The 20,674-nt window shown below is 39.9% G+C and overlaps 1 protein-coding gene across 2 annotated transcripts in view; it reads right to left on the bottom strand.

Moving 5' to 3' along the window:
• Positions 1 to 2,235: 2,235 nt before the first annotated feature.
• The window catches only part of LOC134651935 (chitooligosaccharidolytic beta-N-acetylglucosaminidase-like), a 38,433-nt gene continuing 19,994 nt past the window's right edge, over positions 2,236 to 20,674 (bottom strand). For both annotated transcript variants that reach the window (XM_063507056.1, XM_063507057.1), the window contains exons 4-11: positions 15,180 to 15,388; positions 13,277 to 13,610; positions 12,685 to 12,826; positions 10,987 to 11,172; positions 9,481 to 9,716; positions 6,529 to 6,767; positions 3,682 to 3,832; positions 2,236 to 2,274 (exon numbers count right to left, since the gene is read on the bottom strand). In XM_063507056.1, coding sequence (XP_063363126.1) covers positions 2,244 to 2,274; positions 3,682 to 3,832; positions 6,529 to 6,767; positions 9,481 to 9,716; positions 10,987 to 11,172; positions 12,685 to 12,826; positions 13,277 to 13,610; positions 15,180 to 15,388 — 1,528 coding nt within the window. In that variant the 3' untranslated portion in view covers positions 2,236 to 2,243. The remainder of the gene's footprint in view (positions 2,275 to 3,681; positions 3,833 to 6,528; positions 6,768 to 9,480; positions 9,717 to 10,986; positions 11,173 to 12,684; positions 12,827 to 13,276; positions 13,611 to 15,179; positions 15,389 to 20,674) is intronic.

Genomic DNA, 20,674 nt, shown 5'->3' with positions numbered 1-20,674 from the left:
CAATGTCGACCAAACTGTGTACTAATTATAAAAAAAAACCATGTATCTAGTCAATAATAAAGAACTTGTATCTAATGTTAAACAAGTAGGTAAGTATGGACAATTGTGAGTTATAAATAGCAAACTGTAGCAAAAGATATTTGATATCGTATTTATGAATGATATCAAAATGGGCAGCTTAGGAATTAGGATGCCTCTACGATGATATTATCTCGTTTCTTTATAATTAGCTAGACATTCTTACACTTAATCATATTTAACATTTTTGTTTTACATGTTAAATAAACTACAATGTTGTACTATACTTAATTATTAAGATATGTTAGTATATTTGTTTCTTTTTCTTTTGTTTATCCATAGATGCAATAAAACTAAAATTTTGGCGTAAAACTTTATTTTATATTTATCAGACAAAATATCACAATTAGGTACTTACTATAACTTTTCATACATAAATTTGCTTATGAAATCTTTTGTCTTATTAAATAGAATCAGTCTGATATCGACGTCTCTCATAAATAATTATTATGATAACAGTTACCCTAAGTTATATCTTAGGTAGGCCATAGATACAACATTTATTCATTATGAAATAAGTAAATTATTAAGCACCAAAGTTATTAGACAAATTTATTGTCTATGAGGAATAGTCAAACTGAACACATTGATAGACATTTGACATCTTAGTCTCAGTAGATACATAATATTATATGACATTATCTAGTTTCATCATATAGCTCACTCCTTCAAATCACAGAAGGTTTTAATCTCTAACATTATATTCTCATAAAATATCAAGGAAATACGAATTCTCGGTCGGAAATTAAATTATTTCACTGTATCCGAAAGGACAGGATGCCGAAAGTGAGTGTTAGTAAATAAAACTGATTGGGGGACAGGATGCTAAATTGTTAATTCTGTTTTAGGAAATTACAAAGGTCCTCAATGGAATATTTTTCTCCCAAGTTTCGAAATTGTGAAATAGAGAGCTAGAAAATACTATTGCTATTTCAGCTTCGTTGCATTTTCTGATATCTATATCTTTGTGAGGAATTTCGCAATTGATGATAATGTAGAAACTATGTCTGTGTTTATTATTAGGTATTTTGTCCTAGCACCTTGATTGGAAATACAAATTGAACGTGCCCTAACATTTAGTCAAGTTAAAATTCGAAGTGATCTTACTAAGAGCTCGCGTGTACTTATTAAAGTAATCAATCTTAAATTTAAAGTTCACGCAGACTTTCAACCGGAAGGGTAACTTTTTTCGACAGTCTATAGACAGATTGGTGTAAAAAAGCACCATCATGGCATACATTTTTCTAATGTAGGCAGGCAAAATAGTCTAACATGGCTCCTCTACACGATGGCCCATCATACAGGCCCACCAAGATGGGCCAGCGTGTAGAGAGGGTAGTGGTGTCAGATGATGGCTTATGGCGCGGCGGGATGGCGACGGGACGTCTGCGGTGTCGGTTTTTCGGCCGTACATCGATGGTAGTGGGCCAGCGTTGGCACGTACGTGGCCCATTCCAATAGTGCGTGGCACAACCATCGCATGGCCATCGATTTAGTCCTCCTCTGGGCCATCGTGTAGAGGAGCCACAACCATCGCATGGCCATCTCGCTGGTCCACCGCTGGGCCATCGTGTAGAGGAGCCATAACCATCGCATGGCCATCTCGCTGGGCCATCGTATATATAGAGCCATAACCATCGCATGGCCATCGCGCTGGGCCATCGTGTAGAGGAGCCGTAACCATCGCATGGCCATCTCACTGGTCCAGCGCTGGGCCATCGTGTAGAGGAGCCGTAACCATTGCATGGCCATCTCGCTGGGTCAGCGCCGGCCACTCCAAGGGACGCAGCCATGCGGTGGAATGAGATAGCAATATCACTTGCTCCCTCTAACGCATAAATAATAATAATATAATATTAATATTAATGGACATTTTTTTTACGCAAATTGACTAAGCCCCACGGTAAGCTCAAGAAGGCTTGTGTTGTGGGTACTCAGACAACGATAGATATAATATACAAATACTTAAATACATAGAAAACAACCATGACTCAGGAACAAATATCTGTGCTCATCACACAAATATTTGCCCTTACTGGGATTCGAACCCAGGACCGCGGCTTCACAGGCAGGGTCACTACCCACTAGGCCAGACCGGTCGTCATAAATGCGTCCCTTGGAGTGGCCGGCGCTGGCCCATCGTGTAGAGGAGCCAGGAAAGAGTACTATAAGCATCGTCCGTCGTGCTGGCTGCACCTAGGGTTGCCAGATCGAAAGGCGCTATTATCGGGAAAAAATATAAATTTTTCGGGATTTTGGGACTTAAGTCGGGAAAAAAAATCATTCAAATTAAAGTAATTGTATTAAAAACAACGACATTTTACATTATTGGCACTACGTCAGCTGCTCTGCCCAATCTTGCCACGCGCGCCCGGCGCGCGCGCGCTGACGGGCTTGATGCGGGTCGCTCGCTCGGTCGACGACAGTTCGGAACTTGTTATTATTGTTTTATAACGTGATGCTGTTTTTCGGGACAATTTTCACTTTGTCGGGAATCGGGAACACATGCTAAAAATCGGGAGAATCCCGCCGAATCCCGATCATCTGGCAACCCTAGCTGCACCAGGCGGGCGACAGCGCGTCGGGGCGCAGGCCTTGGGCAGCGAGGCGCGTGCGCACTCGATAAATGTTCTAATTAAGATTTTTCAGTTTTTCCACCTGTTTCCAAAGGAAAAGTGGTTTTATCGTGTTTTAGACGCAAAATTCAGTTTTTTCATTAGATTTTAGTATCAGTACATTATATTTTGTTATTTAAAAAAATAGTTAATTTTCACGCAATGTATATGGGGTTCTCCCTCCACATTTTCAATTTGTGCAACCTTGAAACGTTAATCGATTATTATGAAAATTGAAATAGATAGTTTTTAGAGTGGGGAGACTCGATTGGTGAGCAAAGTCAGGAAAAATATCACAACTTTTTTTTTCTCCATACAAAAGTGAAACACCCTATTATATATAGAGGAGCCATAACCATCGCATGGCCATCTCGCTGGTCCACCGCTAACCATCGTGTAGAGGAGCCATAACCATCGCATGGCCATCTCGCTGGTCCACCGCTGGGCCATCGTGTAGAGGAGCCATAACCATCGCATGGCCATCTCGCTGGTCCAGCGCTGGGCTATCATGTAGAGGAGCCATAACCATCGCATGGCCATCTCGCTGGGCCAGCGCCGGCCACACCAAGGGACGCAGCCATGCGGTGGAATGAGAGCAATATCACTTGCTCCCTCTAACGCATAAATGCGTCCCTTGGAGTGGCCGGCGCTGGCCCATCGTGTAGAGGAGCCATAGAGGAGAGGAAAGAGTACTTATTAAAGTAATCATGTGGTGTAAAAAAGCACCATCATGTCATACATTTTTCTAATGCCTACATTACAAGGCAAAATAGTCTAACATGGCTCCTCTACACGGCCCACTAAGATGGGCCAGCGTGTAGAGAAGGCAGTGGTGTCAGATGGCGTATGGTGCGGCGGGATGGCGACGGGACGCTGCGGTGTCGGTTTTTCGGCCGCATATCAAAGGTAGGGGGCCAGCGTCGGCACTGTACGTAGCCCATTCCGTGCCCATTCCCATTATAAGCATCTGCCGTCGTGCTGGCTGCACCAGGCGGGCGACAGCGCGTCGGGGCGCAGGCCTCGGGCGGCGAGGCGCGCGCGCAGGCGCTGCAGGCGCGGCTCGGCGGCGCCCGCTCCGGACGAAGGGTCCGACCACAGCCGCTCGCCCACCGCGGCCGCTCGCGGCCAGATACGCGTGTCTGCAATGAGAATAGCTCACAGCTAGGTACGAGGGGAGTCTGAAATATTCGCGGCCTAAGCTAGAAAAAAAAAACTGCTACGTTTTCCCCGCCTCTTTGGCAGTTTAAATATTGCCACCATTACTAACGATTATTAAGACGAAACAGGAGCTGAGATTTAAATATTTTAGGTTAATGTACCCGTCTTGCTAACGGAAGCGGCTCCTAAAACTAGTGCGATAAGGACAAGGCGAAAAATCCTGCGTAAAAATCTCAAAAATCGAGGTTTCGTACTCGACTGTTTCCTCCTCCAAAACTTAACCAATCGTAATCAAATTTGGAAATCTAAATGATTATGAAATTATCTGTGTCGGACCGTTTTGATTTTTTGGCTAATTGATATCAGTTTTGAACTCAGGCCATTTTGGCCATTTTTGAAGGGCTCTAGCGCCTTAAAAAACAAAAATATCAAAAAAAGCAAAACGGTCCGACACAGATATTGACAATATTAATCTGTGTTGAAAAAATCATTGCTCTAGCTTCAAAATCCACGGAGGAAACAGTCGAGTACGTTTGTATGGAGAAATGACCACTCCAGTTGCCTCTTAACGATTAATAATGAACATTTACTTTAATACTCTCTTGTTTTTCTAAGGCCGCCGACTTTTCAGTCGCCCCTCGCACACCTGGATAAATAAATACACGGAAACGTCCTGTGAAACACGCTGTAAACGAATCCGAGTCACGGTCACGTACCTATACCTATCTAATTATAAAATGTATGAAATATATCGGAAAGTCGATTTTCAAATACATCACTATATACGCCGCAGAATCATTCTCACGCCACGTTATTTTTATTTTCAACTATTTCTCCAGTATAAAATACCCACTTCGAAAGTTTTGACCTCGTAGGTGGGCGCTTTTTTTTTGTTGTCCCAAACACTTTTTTTTCAAATTTGGGTTTTTTTATGTTATTTCTACTCGGAATCACGAGCTCTTTCTATCCTAATAGGAGAAAAAAAGTGTCCGAAGGTTTTTATTTCCATTCCGTCACCATTTTTCATAAACTTTGTATGGTGGTCGCGTAATGGATAGATCGAAAAATGTATGGAAATTTTGGGACACTTTTTTCTCCTATTAGGATAGAAAGAGCTCGTGATTCTGAGTAGAAATAACATAAAAAATCCCAAATGTGAAAAAAAAAGTGTTTGGGACAACAAAAAAAAACGCCCAGGTACAACAACGGGTTTTCAAAAAGATTTGATGACGCTCTAATTTCTCTTATCAATAGAATTGTGTTATCTCCTTATCAATAAAACTATGAAATCTCGCCCGCTTCGCTACTTCTGCTACGGACTATTCCAAAATGGGTAAGTAATGTAAACAAATGACAACATATTATCTTAGGGTGGTATTCCTTTTATCCAATCTCAAGGCGTCTCACTCTCTCTCTCTCAAGCAAAATATGAGACAAAACACACATTGGACAGGTGGAATACCACCCCTATTCAGAGCCTTATACCGCCATCTAACGGTAAGTAGTACTCTGAACCCGCGCCATCTACGGACGAATGTATTCACTTGCACGGGTTGTGAAGGACAATTTAATTCTGTTTCAGATCGCTATAGAGACCGAGCGCATTGGAGGGTCTGTCATCCATTTATCCATAGAGAAAAAAATACATAGAGTGCTCACTCCATACATCAGTTTTAGTACCAAAAAGACTATTAGCATCTAGGATCGAGTAGCGGAACTATCAGTACTGCTACTTGACAATAGATGTAGCACCGACCGGAAAGTCTTATGCTGTTGAGATAAGACTTTCCGGTCGGTGCTACATCTATTGTCAAGTAGCAGTACTGATAGTTCCGCTACTCGATGCTAGATGTAGACACTGAAATTAATATTCTGAACTGATGTATGGAGTGAGCACTCTTGTCTTACTTATTTCTCTATGCCCATACCCATAGCTATAGGGACCGTGCGCGTTGGAGGGTCTGCCACCTTGTGGCCTGAATCGGAAACATATGTGCACATGTATATTGCCAAAGCAAAGCATCTACCGTTCTCGTCGGTATGTTTCCTTGTGAATAGTAGGTTCTGCCATCTTGTGGGCTACATCGGAAGCATAAACGACACGATTTACGCCTCGCGCCAAAAATCTGACAGCTCCTATGCTGCTATAGTTCATGCACGGGGCCTATACATGATTAGCTAAAGTCTATTTTTTTATTCGGTAGACTAAAATGACATTTCATAGTATGAACATCATGTGTCATTTCATACTATGAAAAGTCATTTTAGTCTACCTAATAAAAAAATAATAGACTTTACCATAGAGAAAAAAATACATAGAGTGCTCACTCCATACATCAGTTTTAGTACCAAAAAGACTATTAGCATCTAGCATTGAGTAGCGGAACTATCAGTACTGCTAATACTTGACAATAGATGTCGACCGGAAAGTCTTATGCTGTTGAGATAAGACTTTCCGGTCGGTGCTACATCTATTGTCAAGTAGCAGTACTGATAGTTCCGCTACTCGATGCTAGATGTAGACACTGACATTAATAGTCTGAACTGATGTATGGAGTGAGCACTCTTGTCTTACTATATTTCTCTATGGTCATCCATTTATCTTGTCTAACGGCTCCTATGTTACATACATGGCTAGAAAATGGAAGCCCTTACCCATACATGATTAGCTACTTACCCAGAACATGTTTGTCGACATACTCAGTCCACATAGCGACTTCCCCTCCAAGGACACCAGTTTCACTGCTGGGCAGCATATGGGCGTACATTCTCCGCCAGTTGGCGAAAGTGGTGGTGCCCCAGAACCCGTGGTCGAGGTACCACACGTTCTTGGGTACGGAGACCACGCGGTAACCGAGGCGAAGGAGCTGGATTAGCTCAGGGCTCTCTACTGGTTCCCACACTTGAATAACGTATCTGTAAATAAATAAGTGTTATTTTGAAATCAGGCAGCTTCCCATGATACAGTAGTTCTCGGTATTCGTTCTGTCGTTTATCGCTCAAATCTTGAAAACTTACAAAATTGATACCTACAATGATAATTAGTTAAACATAAAGTCGCTTCCCGCTGTCTGTCTGTCCCTATGTATGCTTAGATCTTTAAAACTACGCAACGGATTTTGATGCGGTTTTAAATAGATAAAGTGATTCAAGAGGAAGGTTTATGTATAATTTGTTAACCCGTGCGAAGCCGGGGCGGGTTGCTAGTATATTATAAAAATAAGTCAGTAGTCAGTACCTACCTACCAAAATATTCAAGGATCATAAGTATTCAGAGCAACGTTAAAATAATGCGTAGACCGGTTAAACCCATTAACACTAATTATTCTATCATAACATGTTAATTACTCCATATAGCAAAGAGTTGAAACGGTTTCAACGAGTAATGAGCTAATGAGTCTAAAATTAGCTCCACTCCAGGGTCACTGTGGTTCCATGTGTGTATACGGAATAATAACAATACGTAATGTTACTCTTAGTACAAAGTGCCATGACAAATGGTCATGCTAATTGAATTTTAGTATTACTTTTATAATATTAAAGCTTAATACAAGGAGACACAAACTACAAGACGTGGCTGTAGAACACTGATTTAAACTTTCACGATTTTTACACATTATGAAATTGTACAACGGGACTTAATCGCGTATGTAAGTTTTAAGATTTACCTCCGACGTTTCGTTTCGATCTTAAAACTTACATACGCGATTAAGTCCCGTTGTACAATTTAATAGTGGCTGTAGAACAGTGGCGGATTAACCTAACAGCAGAAAAAGCATATGCTACGGGCCCCGCGCCCAGGGGGGCCCCGCGCTTCGACCCTGACCCTCTGGCCAAGCGATTTTGAAATTGACTTGTATGAAAAACAAAAAAAAAATACACTAAATAACACAAAGGCGCGTGACAAAATCAAAATCATATATCGCCTTCAAATCCTTTCGCCATAATCGCGATTCGCACCTATATTTTTAATGTGAAACTTTTATTCTATCGCCCCAAATTTTTGGACTGTCTATCAGCATGTCGTATAACATAAGTACAGCATTAGTAAAATTCTACTTTATTTATAATACTTAGAGTTCATAGACTTTAAAATAAGCATACGACTTTTTGTTTTCGAACATCACGGATACAATACTTAGTTCACGAAGGCTGATATTTGCTTGTAATATCATACAAAATTTTAAGGACATTATCTTATACCTTTAAACGAGCAATTCTTGTATGTATACCTATTTATTGATTTATATATATTTTTTGAGGATCTCGGAAACGGCTCTAACGATTTAGATGAAATTTGCTATATGGGGGTTTTCGGTGGCGAAAAATCGATCTAGCTAGGTCTTTTTATATGTTGTCTGAGCAAAGCCCGGTCTTCCAGATATTTTAACATAAATTCGGTAACAAACTCTTTATTTCTACGGTGAATGGTAAATAGTCATGTCATAATTGGAACTTAATAGTCACATACGACTTTTTGTTTTCCAACGTCACGGTCAACGTCCCAACGGTTGGCTAAAAGAATTAACAAAATCGGCCAAGAACATGTCGGGCCATGCTCAGTGTAGGGTTTCGTAGTTACCATTCTGTCAGATTAGGCCAAACGGGGGCTATTAGTAAGTACATATCATGTACATTACAAGATTTACAAGCATAATGGAGTAGGTACCTTTGCAGCGCTTTTTGTACGTCTTTTTACTAAGAAGAGGAGATTTTTTGCAATAACTCAAAAACGGCTGGACCGATCATATTCACTATAGTTGAAAGTATTTATTAAGCTTTTGTTTAACGATTATTTCATATTTTTTCGAGCCATGGTTCAAAAGTTAGAGGGGGTACATAATCATAATTAAAAAAAAAATTATATCTACATGTAAACAAATTAATTTGTGCCTATTTAAGTTTAATTCTAAGGCTTGTAATGTTTTGTAGCATTGCCTGTAAACATTTTTCAATGTGGTGTTAAATAAAAAAATTCTATGTCTATGTCTCTGTCTGGATATACATATATTTATTTATTTCGGAGCGATTATTTCCGAAAATATTAACTTTATCAAATATTGGTTTTTGGATACCCTTATTCGTTTTGAAAGACCTATCCCACACTATTGGATCGAAGCAACAAAAAAAACATTTTTTTTATGGAGGCACCGAAATTTTCTTTTTAGTTTTCATTTTACCGTTCTGTCGCCGTGCATGATGTATCCATGCCAAATTGCAGCTTTCTAGCACTATAACGATCACGGAGCAAAGTACGGACAGACAGACGGACATGGCGAAACTATAAGGGTTTCTAGGTGACTACGAAACCCTAAAAACGAATTGAGGAACACAATGGGACAAGAACGTCTGAATCATCTGTCTTTGATGAACATAGAACATGATCTCCTCGAAGAAATTGACACAGACCCCATATACATCAATTTGCAAATATATAAAATCACGAAAAGTGAATGGCTAACAACTTTGGTTTTTTTTTTATCCTCTTAACCTAAGAAACTAAATGAAACCATCAGGGGGCCCCGCGGACGAATGTGCTACGGGCCCCGCACCAGCTTAATCCGCCCCTGCTGTAGAACTTCGGAACCCTGCCCAAAAACAGTACAAAAACAACAGAATGTGACCTCACCTCTCCTTGTCCAAATATCTCTGTATCCTCTGCGGGTTAGTCAGCTCAGAAGACCACAGCATGACTGGTTGCTTGTCTTCACCGGTAGCCTCTTTAAGCTGCTCATCCCAAATCTGCAGGGCTTGGGCGTGGAACTCGGCCCAGAGGCGGATGAAACCATCCGCGTTTGTCCCGAAACCTTTATCCTTCATGTAGCTGACGATCTGCTCTGAGGAGTTCCAGCACCCGAAGAAAACCTGTAATTTAAAGATAGGGAGATTATGATATGTATTTTTTTTTATGTAATAGTCAGCAAACGAGCAGACGAGCCGCCTGATGGGAAGCGGTCATCGTCGCCCATGGACATAAGCAACATCACAGGAGCCACTTAAGCGTTGCCGACCCTTGAGAACCCTAAATATCCGCTTCTTGAAGAATCCCATGTCGTAGCGCAAAGGAACCTCATGAGGCAAGTCATTCCACATTCTGCACGTTCTGGGAAGAAACGAGCATATTTGGGCATTTTCACTAAAAAGTGCTTACTTATTTTCCAAAAACCATAAATTTTTGGGTTATATCTACTCAGAATCACGAGAACTATCGATTAAAAAGAAAAACAATGTTACTTTTGTAACGCATTTTCACATACATTTTGTATGGACCGTTACAAAATAGACACCCAAAATTTGTATGAAAAACTGGGGACACTTTTTTTCTTTGTCTCATTCAATAGTAGGTACTCGTGATTCTGAGTCTAAATAACTCAAAAGTTGATGGTTTTCCTAAAAAAAGTAAATGGTACCATTTTTTCCGAAAACCCCAATTTGTATAACATGTTTTATGTTATGTTTTAATCGCTATGACCAAGATCAGTAAATAGTTGCGGAATCAAGAGATCGGACAATGACTCTAGCGCACACGAGACGTTTCCTTTATACCACTATGCCGGTGACTCAAACTACTTGAGGGATAGGTAATCCCAGTATCCCGAAAGCGGGGGCGTATTTAAACATATGCCCATGTAAACCTTTATAAACTCAGGGTCACAAATCTTAAAATTATACGCCACTGTAACCAATAAACTGAAATAAATGTCATATGCTAAGAATAAGTTTTTGGCAAAAATTTAATTTTTGGTACAAGCTTTTATCGCTGACTGTACTTTTCTTACGACAGACAACTAATACTCATCGAGACAATTCTAAAAACCCCTAACACAATTAGGTTGCGTTTTTCATCACAGAGTTCCTATGGCCACCTCCTGTCTCCATCATCAGATCAGTTCGACAGTACCATATTATTGTATTGTCATCAGAACAACATACAGCTGCCAATTTTCATGACGCTACGATCCCTGGAAGATGGTTAAATTAGTTACCTTAGATTTCATTACATGTTAGTTACATACAGGTCGACCTAATAAAAGCTTGTTAAAAAGTGACCCAAGCCTCCAGTGCCTGGAAATATTTTCTGAAAATAATTTAATTTTGTTCTAATATGTACTGTGACCAAATTACAAAGATTTACCTCATCACCTCCCATGTGGAATAAAGCAGGCCTGGGCAGCACCTCGGCGATGTCTCTGTACAAATCTTTGAGCACTCGGTACATGGCGGGGTTGGCTGGGTTGAGTTGCCCACACGGTGGCTGGATGCAAAGCATCCGCCAATTCTGCTCGTTCACACAAACGGCTAGGTCCCCGTGGCCGGCTTGCTGAAATTATGTTTAACCATAGAGAAAAAAATACATAGATTGCTCACTCCATACATCTAGGGTTGCCAGATCGAAAGGCGCTATTATCGGAAAATAAATATCAAAATTCGGGATTTTGGGCCTTAAATCGGGAGAAAAAAACCATTCAAATGAATTTAATTGTATTAAAAACAACGATATTTTACATTATTGGCACTACGTCTGCTGCTCTGCCCAATCTCGCCATGCGCGACCCGCTTGCTGGCTCGACGACAGTTCAGAACTTGAAATTATTGTTTTATAACTTGAAGCTGTTTTTCGGGACAATTTTCACTTTGTCGGGAATCGGGAACATATGCTATACCGACCATCTGGCAACCCTACATACATCAGTTTTAGTACCAAAAAGACTATTAGCATCTAGCATCGAGTAGCGGAACTATCAGTACTGCTACTTGACAATAGATGTAGCACCGACTGGAAAGTCTTATGCTATTGAGATAAGACTTTCCGGTCGGTGCTACATCTATTGTCAAGTAGCAGTACTGATAGTTCCGCTACTCAATGCTAGATGTAGACACTGAAATTAATAGTCTAACTGATGTATGGAGTGAGCACTCTTGTCTTATTATATTTCTCTATGGTTGAACTTATTTGTAGTAATTTCATTCTAGTTATTAAATGAGACTAGAATAGTTTACTTTACAAGTAGTAGTAGTAGCAGAATATATTATTAGTAACATACTTTTGGCCGCATTCTAATATGGGGTAAATGTGATAGTGGTTTCGTCAAGTGTCTCGAGACATCGAGACAAGATCTTGGACGTTTATAGAGGCCATTTAGGAATTTTAGGGTTCTTCCAATTTGTTTTTATCTTGCTTTCCTATTAAAATTGCAAGCCTTTTTTTAACATTTCATAATCGATCTAAATATGACCGATGATCATTCGAGTGTCACTATAAGGTAATTGGAAAAAGCTGCATAAATAAGTGTGTAAATTATGTGACTATCTCAGGTCACTGAGTCAATCAAAATCACGCAACAATACAACCTCATAGCAGTCAAACAATAATACAACCTACAGTATTTTTAAAACAGATTCCCCGAATTGAGAGAGGAAACCGAATAAACGGCTACGGCTTGACTAATTCATTAACTCGGTTTTGAGATAAACAGGAAACGAAATCTTTTGAACTTAGCAATCTTTGTTATGGCTTCCAACACATTCCATATTTTCACTTTTAATCAATCAACGCTTTCAATGAAACGCAACTCGTATAATTAGCACCTTAACAGTATGTCTATTTATCTCGATAAGGCTTAGCACGCACTGCCGTTTTTAAAAAGCGGTTCCGCTACCGCAAAAAATGTAACGTACGGCATTCTTTATAAGCGCACGCACTTGCGATTTAAGAATGCCGTACGTTACATTTTTTGCAGTAGCGGAACCGCTTTTTAAAAACCGCAGTGCGTGCTAAGCCTAACTCAACCAACTCTAAACCTTATTCCGTATAAGATAGGGTGGTATTTACCTTGCCCCACTGCCAGCCGTTGCCAGCGTGTGCAGGCGCGTCGATTTCGATGACGACGCGTATGCCTCGCACTTTAGCGTACTCTATCAAATCTTTTACTTCTTCTCTTGTGTATATTTCTGAGTCTGAATAAGCACCAAATCTGGAAACAAAGTTACATACTTAAGGGAAAATTATAATAATATAGGTATTGAAGAGAGAGATGTTCGAAGAATTTTTTTAATAAAATCTAGTCAACTGCCTTAGGCTTAGCACGCACTGCGGTTTTTTTCTTGCGGTTGCGGTCAAAATGTAGCAAGTTGCGTGCGTGCGCTTATAAAGAATGCCGTACGTTACATTTTTTGCGGTAGCGGAACCGCTTTTTAAAAACCGCAGTGCGTGCTAAGCCTTATCTTGTTTTCTTTTAGTCCACTTATGTCCAGAATTAGCTATTGGATCTGAATTCCTTAAGGTTACAGGCTCTCTCTCTTCTACTCACAATTTGATCAGGAGATGAGAGTTCTTCAATGGGTTGAAAACCACCCAATAGGCATATTATGATCGGAAAAAGTCCCCAGCTAGCCCAATAACTAACACATTCAAGACAAGATACCTTGTAAATTGCGGTACACGTGTCGACTCCAACGGGAAGCTATGTGAATCCGTCACATGCCAATGGAAAACATTCATCTTCGTCGCTGCCATGCCATCCAGGGTCCTCTTTATATCTTTCATCGGTATGAAGTTTCTAGAAGTATCCAGGGTCAGTCCTCTATGTTTATAGACCGGTCTGTCGCGGACTTTAGCGCCGGAGACCAGACGGAGCCCGCAGCGGGTGTGTCCGGGAAAGTCGGGACGGTCTGATGCGACTAGTTGGGTGAAGGTCTCAAGCGCGTGGCGAGCGCCGTAAATGGTTTCCGCGAATATGTGGACAGCGACTTCTTCTTCTTGAAAAAAGTATGACAAAAAAAGATTTATTTTTTTTGCTCAAGTAAATATCACAGTCAACAATATTCCTGGCGGCCTAGCCAAGGTGACAATCGCTATCGCTGCGCCATCGAATCGCTTTATCACTCTTCCCTATTAGTATGACAGTGACAGTTGCGTTTCGATCGCTACGGAGCGTGAGCGATTGGCATGTTGGCTACGCGACCTGTTCAGCTTCTTGGCGGTTTCCCGGTTGAATCCTAAAGAAGCCCAGGGTTGGCTTTTGGCAATCGAACCCACTAATTGGTGTAGGAATTGGGTTAATACAAAAGCGACAACCATTTGACCTTCAAACCAGAGGGGAAACTAGACCTTATTAGGGATGGATCCGGGTTCCTCACAATGTTTTCCTTCACCGAGAAGCGGGGGTTTCCTTGGTAGGTACGAGCTTGGAGTTGAACTGATCTGAAATCCGCACGCTTTACCGCTAGGTACCACCATTAAAGATAAGATAAATGATGGTTTATTCAAGTAGGCATATTACAATTAGATACTCAATAATATGCAGAAGATATTTACATAAATGATTGGACAATTTTTTGTGGATATTCCAAGCAACCGGTTAAGAGTCCGACAGTGATAAACCGAAGATCGTGATTTGCAAGTTTATTCAACTTCAACTCATAACCCAATGACACGACCCACGATATTTCATTATGGTCGTTAAGAGCCAACAGGAGCTGAGATTTAAATATTTTAGGTAAATATACCCGTCTCGCTAACGGAAGCGGCTCCTAAAACTAGTGCGATAAGGACAAGGCGAAAAATCCTGCGTAAAAATCTCAAATATCGAGGTTTCGTACTCGACTGTTTCCTCCTCCAAAACTTAACCAATCGTAACCAAATTTGGAAATCTAAATGATTATGAAATTATCTGTGTCGGACCGTTTTGCTTTTTTGGCTAATTTATATCAGTTTTGAATACCACGCCTCTCATTGCGGCATAGTCAATTAGGCCATTTTGGCCATTTTTGAAGGGCTCTAGCGCCTTAAAAAACAAAAATATCAAAAAAAGCAAAACGGTCCGACACAGATATTGACAATATTAATCTGTGTTAAAAAAATCATTGCTCTAGCTTCAAAACCCACGGAGGAAACAGTCGAGTACGTTTGTATGGAGAAATGACCACTCCTGTTGGCTCTTAATAAATGTTAATAGATTATACTTGAATAATCTACGATTGCTGATTCAGGCCGAAAAATGGCCACGTGATCTTCAACAGAATTTAATAAAAAGCTGGCTCCTTCTTTACTCAGAAGTTGAGTCCAATCTACTGTGTTACAGTAGTATCCCAGGGTATATGCCGGAAGCAATTGTTTTTTTTGTTAAATATATTTAGCATATATTTAGTTAGCTTTAGTTTATTCACTTAGTTAGGTTTCGAGATTTAGATTTAAATTAATTTATTTCTTGTACCTATTATAAAAAAAGTATCTAAAAAAACATACAACCGAATTGACAACCTCCTCCTTTTGAGATTTGGAAGTAGGTTAATAAAATAAGTAGCATGATACTGCAAGAAACTAACCCTTTATCTGGACATCCAAAGCATACTGCTCATCCGTGGTCCAGGTGAGACTCGTGTCCGCGGACTTCACCGACGTGTAGACAACCACCGGGGTGTCCACGAGCTCTGTGACGTTGCCGCCACATTCCGCCATCAGGTTTGCGGTGACCACGTGGGTCATTTTCACGAGGATAGCACGGGTTTCGGCTGGCACGTCGATTAGGTCAAATCTGTCAAGGAAAAATTTAGGTTTAGGGAGCATTTGTCGCAGCACCGAAGGCATACCTGCTTAGTTGACAGTTTAACCTCCTAAGGCCCACTTGCACCATCCCACTAACCCGGGGTTATGCGTTTAAACCGTTTACTCAGTGTCAACTTGTACTGGTAACCATGGAAACACCAGGTTTAACTGGTTAACCCCGGGTTAGTGGAATGGTGCAAGTGGGCCTAAGGCCCTCCTAAGATACAAATGAAAAATCCAAAATTTGCTACTGCAATTTGAACCTATATTGTAGGATAGAGTTGATTATGCTTTGTATAAAATTTTTACGCAACAAAACAATGCAACTGTTCCAATTGGATATGATTTAAATTTCATCAAACTGAATAAGTACTATATGTAGGCCTTACGAGGTTAATACAAAAAATATTTTTAAATTATTCCAATAGTTTATATCTAATCCTAGATTTCATCGAACACCAATTTTGGTGCCATAGTAATAGTTGCCGCGCACCGCTATGGAACGGACGCCTACTCGCGCTTTCGCCACCTTGACCTAGCGGTCATATTTATCGTAATAAACGCGTTTTGTTAGAGATTGAATCATCTATACCTAGTACTATTATTTATTCTGTGTCTTAAATTATTTCAGGGGGATCTATGGCTGCATTCCCGCCAGAGACGTAAATTGCATTTCCGCGGGAGATGATGTAAAGAATTACCTTACCTTCGCTCAGCGCAGCTCCAGTGGGCAATATTCTATTGGTTCTTTACAAACACATCCCTCGCTACGCATCCTCGCACAGTATCTCTGGAGGAAATACAGCCTCAAGGGAATTATTTCATTACTATGCATTTTTCCTACGTCTCAAAATACTATTGTTAGCGGTAGGCATTAAATTGGTAATGTGGTGGATGTGGGGGGGAGATATTAGTGAGTGGCTGTTATTATTAATGTGATATTTTATTTCATGGTAAATTTTAATAAAGGCATACAAATCGGTAATTGACACCGAGCATCACAATATAATTCTACCTACATATCTGCCATACAAATACAATACTTAAACCTAAACTAGGTACTGATATATTTACATTTACGATAAGTATGTGGAACGGAAACAAGTTGATAAGTTGCATTTAGTTACGATACATTTTACTTCACGCATTAAGAGCCAACAGGAGCTAAGATTTAAATATTTAAGGTAAATATACCCGTCTCGCTAACGGAAGCGGCTCCTAAAACTAGTGCGATAAGGACAAGGCGAAAAATCCTGCGTAAAAATATCAAAAATCGAGGTTTCGTACTCGACTGTTTCCTCCTTCAAAACTTAACCAATCGTAACCAAATTTGGAAATCTAAATGATCATGACATTATCTGTGTCGGACCGTTTTGCTTTTTTGACTAGGTAATTGATATCAGTTTTGAATAGCACGCCTCTCATTGCGGCATAGTCAATTAGGCCATTTTGGCCATTTTTGAAGGGCTCTAGCGCCTTAAAAAACAAAAAAAGCAAAACGGTCCGACACAGATATTGACAATATTAATCTGTGTTGAAAAAATCATTGCTCTAGCTTCAAAACCCACGGAGGAAACAGTCGAGTACGTTTGTATGGAGAAATGACCACTCCAGTTGGCTCTTAATTCTACATATAAAGTATTAATGTTCGTTATTTGTAGTCCCACACAATATTTTATAGCATGTTAAATGAATGTAGTCACGATTGTAATAAATCACGTTAGCCACCGAGAATCGATAATTCTTTTTAAGGTTCCGTACCCAAAGGGTAAAAACGGGACCCTATTACTCAGACTCCGCTGTCCGTCCGTCCGTCCGTCCGTCTGTCACCAAGCTGTATCTCACGAACCGTGATAGCTAGACAGTTGAAATTTTCACAGATGATGTATTTCTGTTGCCGCTATAACAACAAATACTAAAAACAGAATAAAATAAAGATTTAAGTGGGGCTCCCATACAACAAACGTGATTTTTGACCGAAGTTAAGCAACGTCGGGCGGGGTCAGTACTTGGATGGGTGACCGTTTTTTTGCTTGTTTTGCTCTATTTTTTGTTGATAGTGCGGAACCCTCCGTGCCCGAATCCGACTCGCACTTGGCCGGTTTTTTATTTATTACAACTCGAGAAAGTGGGCGACTGGGCGTTCGAAGGTCCGTCCGTTCAGATTGCTCTCGCGCAAGCAAGATCCATCAAAACCAATACTTCGAGGCCTGGCGGCCTAGCCAAGGTGACGATCGCTTGCACTTCGCCATCGAATCTCTTTGTGTCTCTCTATCACTCTTCCATATTAGTGCGACAGTGACAGTTGCGTTTCGATCGCTACGGAGCGTAAGCGATTGGCACGTTGGCTACGCGGCTTGACAAGAAATTAATAGTGTTGTCGGATAAATATCTATTGATGCACTCGCAAATGCAAAAGTCTCTTTAGTAGGTACCTAAATGATCCCATTTTCTTTTAGTTCCGTTCCCAAAATCCTTCCTTGCTTTGCTTCGTTCCGTTTCGGCAAACGATTCCAATTTTTACTAAAGTAGGTATCTTTAGAAGAATTCGCAATTTGTCCTGTCTGCGAATTTTAATATGAAATGAAAGATTACGACTTAATTTTGTAAAATATAGTTTGTAGAGCTCTAGCATTTTCGCATGAGAGTAGTTCGGCAAGGTATTGGAATGACAACTCCGGAATTAAAAGGCTTAACTCTATCTTATTTGTCGCGGTTGCTGTTGTCGTTTAGACCACTTGGTATGGGCATCGTCTAAGTCTAAGATGAACCAGCACAAGTGCACGAAAAATAAAATTAACAGTATTTGACTACTTAATGACAGGACAGAACGGAAAAAATAACAAATTATGTTTAAGGCGAATATACATTTGCGACTCAAGTGCGACAATACATTATTGTGCATAGTTGTATTGAATTGTAATTGTACTTACCTACAGATTTTTTTGAAGTGAATTTTAATATTTAGCGGCGCTGTGCACTTTTTGTGATGGGAAAAAAATGATAAACTCGTAACAGGTGTCACGTGACCGTAAGACGTAAGACGGACACGTGACTTGATCGAAAAACTGTTACCTACTTCAATGTCATTGAGTTTTTCTTTATTGATTTAAATGCCATCTAGTGAGTTTCCCTCTAACTGGTATTAATATAACTCGAGTACTAACAGTGATGTGCTTAGGGGTTTCAAGTAATGCGACGAAATAACGCTAGATGGCGTTAACCTCAATTATACATAATGCTGCAGACATTGTGCAATAGTCATTGAGTTTTCACTTCTATCGGCACTCCCGTTGCAACCCGTTGTTATTTTTTCTAGCATCAAATTATATAGGTACCTGAACAAGACACGATCTTATATTTAAGTGTTCAATGTTTTGTGAATACTAATAACACCACGGGGCACACCTGACCGTGGGTCGCAATACCGTTACTGGCCCATGGATCATCGGTCGTTCACCGAATGATCAACTAAATAATTTGCGAGATTTTTTAAACAAATATTGATTTACATGAATAGTGTATAAGGTAAGGACTTTGTGTAATAAATCTTTGGCTTGGGCCAAACTAATATTTCGGTGTTAATTCGATTATTCTTTCCTTTTTTGTGACGAGTTGGGTTAAAGACAGGTATTCTCTGGAAAATAAGCACAAATAAGTACTTTGCTTGACATGTTTACATCAATTCACTCGCTCGCTTTGCCTGACGTCGTGGCGACATCTGTTACGCGATTTCAGATAACGTCTTTTTTTACAAAATATCTATGTATATTTCGAAGCGGAGTCGGTACTTATTTGACATTATCGTATCTAATCTATCTTACATATTTGGTAAGTCCCGATTATTTTTCGTAGGTTTAGGGATAGGTACGAGTAATATGCATGTTGTAACCGACTAGTTTCTAAAAATCCTAATATAGGTAGAAAGTTAAACCCTGTATTGCAACGAGTATCCTCTAAAGACCACTAGGTACGTCGTGTTTTTATGAAGTCATAGACTTCATGACTGAAATTCTAAATGCTAAAGACTCCAGTCTCGAGAACTTACCAACACAAGATTATCTGGTATTAAATCGCTAGTTAATATGATTTTACGGCTCTCTAATCTTCTGCCAATAATTTGTCACTTCGGCCATAGAGAAATATAGTAATACAAGAGTGCTCCTCTATACATCATTCAGACTATTAATTTCAGTGTCTACATCTAGCATCGAGTAGCGGAACTATCAGTACTGCTACTTGACAATAGATGTAGCACCGACCGGAAAGTCTTATCTCAACAGCATAAGACTTTCCGGTCGGTGCTACGTCTATTGTCAAGTAGCATGTACTGATAGTTCCGCTACTCGATGCTAGATGCTAATAGTCTTTTTGGTACTAAAACTGATGTATGGAGTGAGCACTCTATGTATTTTTTTCTCTATGCTTCGGCTTGCAATGCAACGGGTGCTGCCGGTTGGTTTAGAACCACCAACATCTTCATGCGGTATCGTAGTCCTTAATGAGTAGGCTTTAAGCCTATTATAGCTTGGCTATGACTAAAGCTAGTTTAGCCGCAGTTGTTTTTGTTTACTGTCTATATTTAGTGGAGTCCTCTTGGATTGCGCCCAGCGCGTGCCCTTTACTAGAATCGATACACAAACGAATCGTTACGAATGTTACGATCGATTCAAAGAAATCTTAGTTGTATGCATTTAAACGTTATTGGAAAGATAAGAAATGTCAAAGGCCTTGTTTTATCTAGAAGTTGTTACGATTACGGCTAACTCCAAGTACCTAGTAATTTTCTTTTAATATGGGATTTTTGTGTGCTTATTTTGTGTCACCATAACAAACAAAACCAAATGTTTGAAGACCAAGCCCAATAAAAAAATGCCAATCATTTGTTGGTATTACACACAGGAAACAGATTAGAGACAGGAAGTCGATTGGTTTACATGTAAATACTTTAACTGTAAGTACTTAATGTTAAATAACTCGGCAAACTGCTAAGATGGAACATGTAGTACATTCTTAAGCGACACTGAATATATTTATTGCATCGTATCGCAACAACGATTAATCATAACATAATAAACAAGTATTATTGTAACAAATGCTGCGCATGTCACCAACTATGTAAATACTTACATTTAATATAAACAATACACACGATTAAATTAATGTTATACATTATAATATTATAGCAATAGCAGTAAATTAATACACGTGCGCATTTCTGTTTATTGACTTGACTAAAAAAAGTCAACAGCCAGTGCGACCATTAATGCGACTA

This window comes from Cydia amplana, chromosome 11 (assembly GCF_948474715.1).
Source record: "Cydia amplana chromosome 11, ilCydAmpl1.1, whole genome shotgun sequence".
In the NCBI taxonomy this organism is placed as follows: domain Eukaryota; kingdom Metazoa; phylum Arthropoda; class Insecta; order Lepidoptera; family Tortricidae; genus Cydia; species Cydia amplana.
This window is presented reverse-complemented; position numbering and strand designations above follow the sequence as displayed.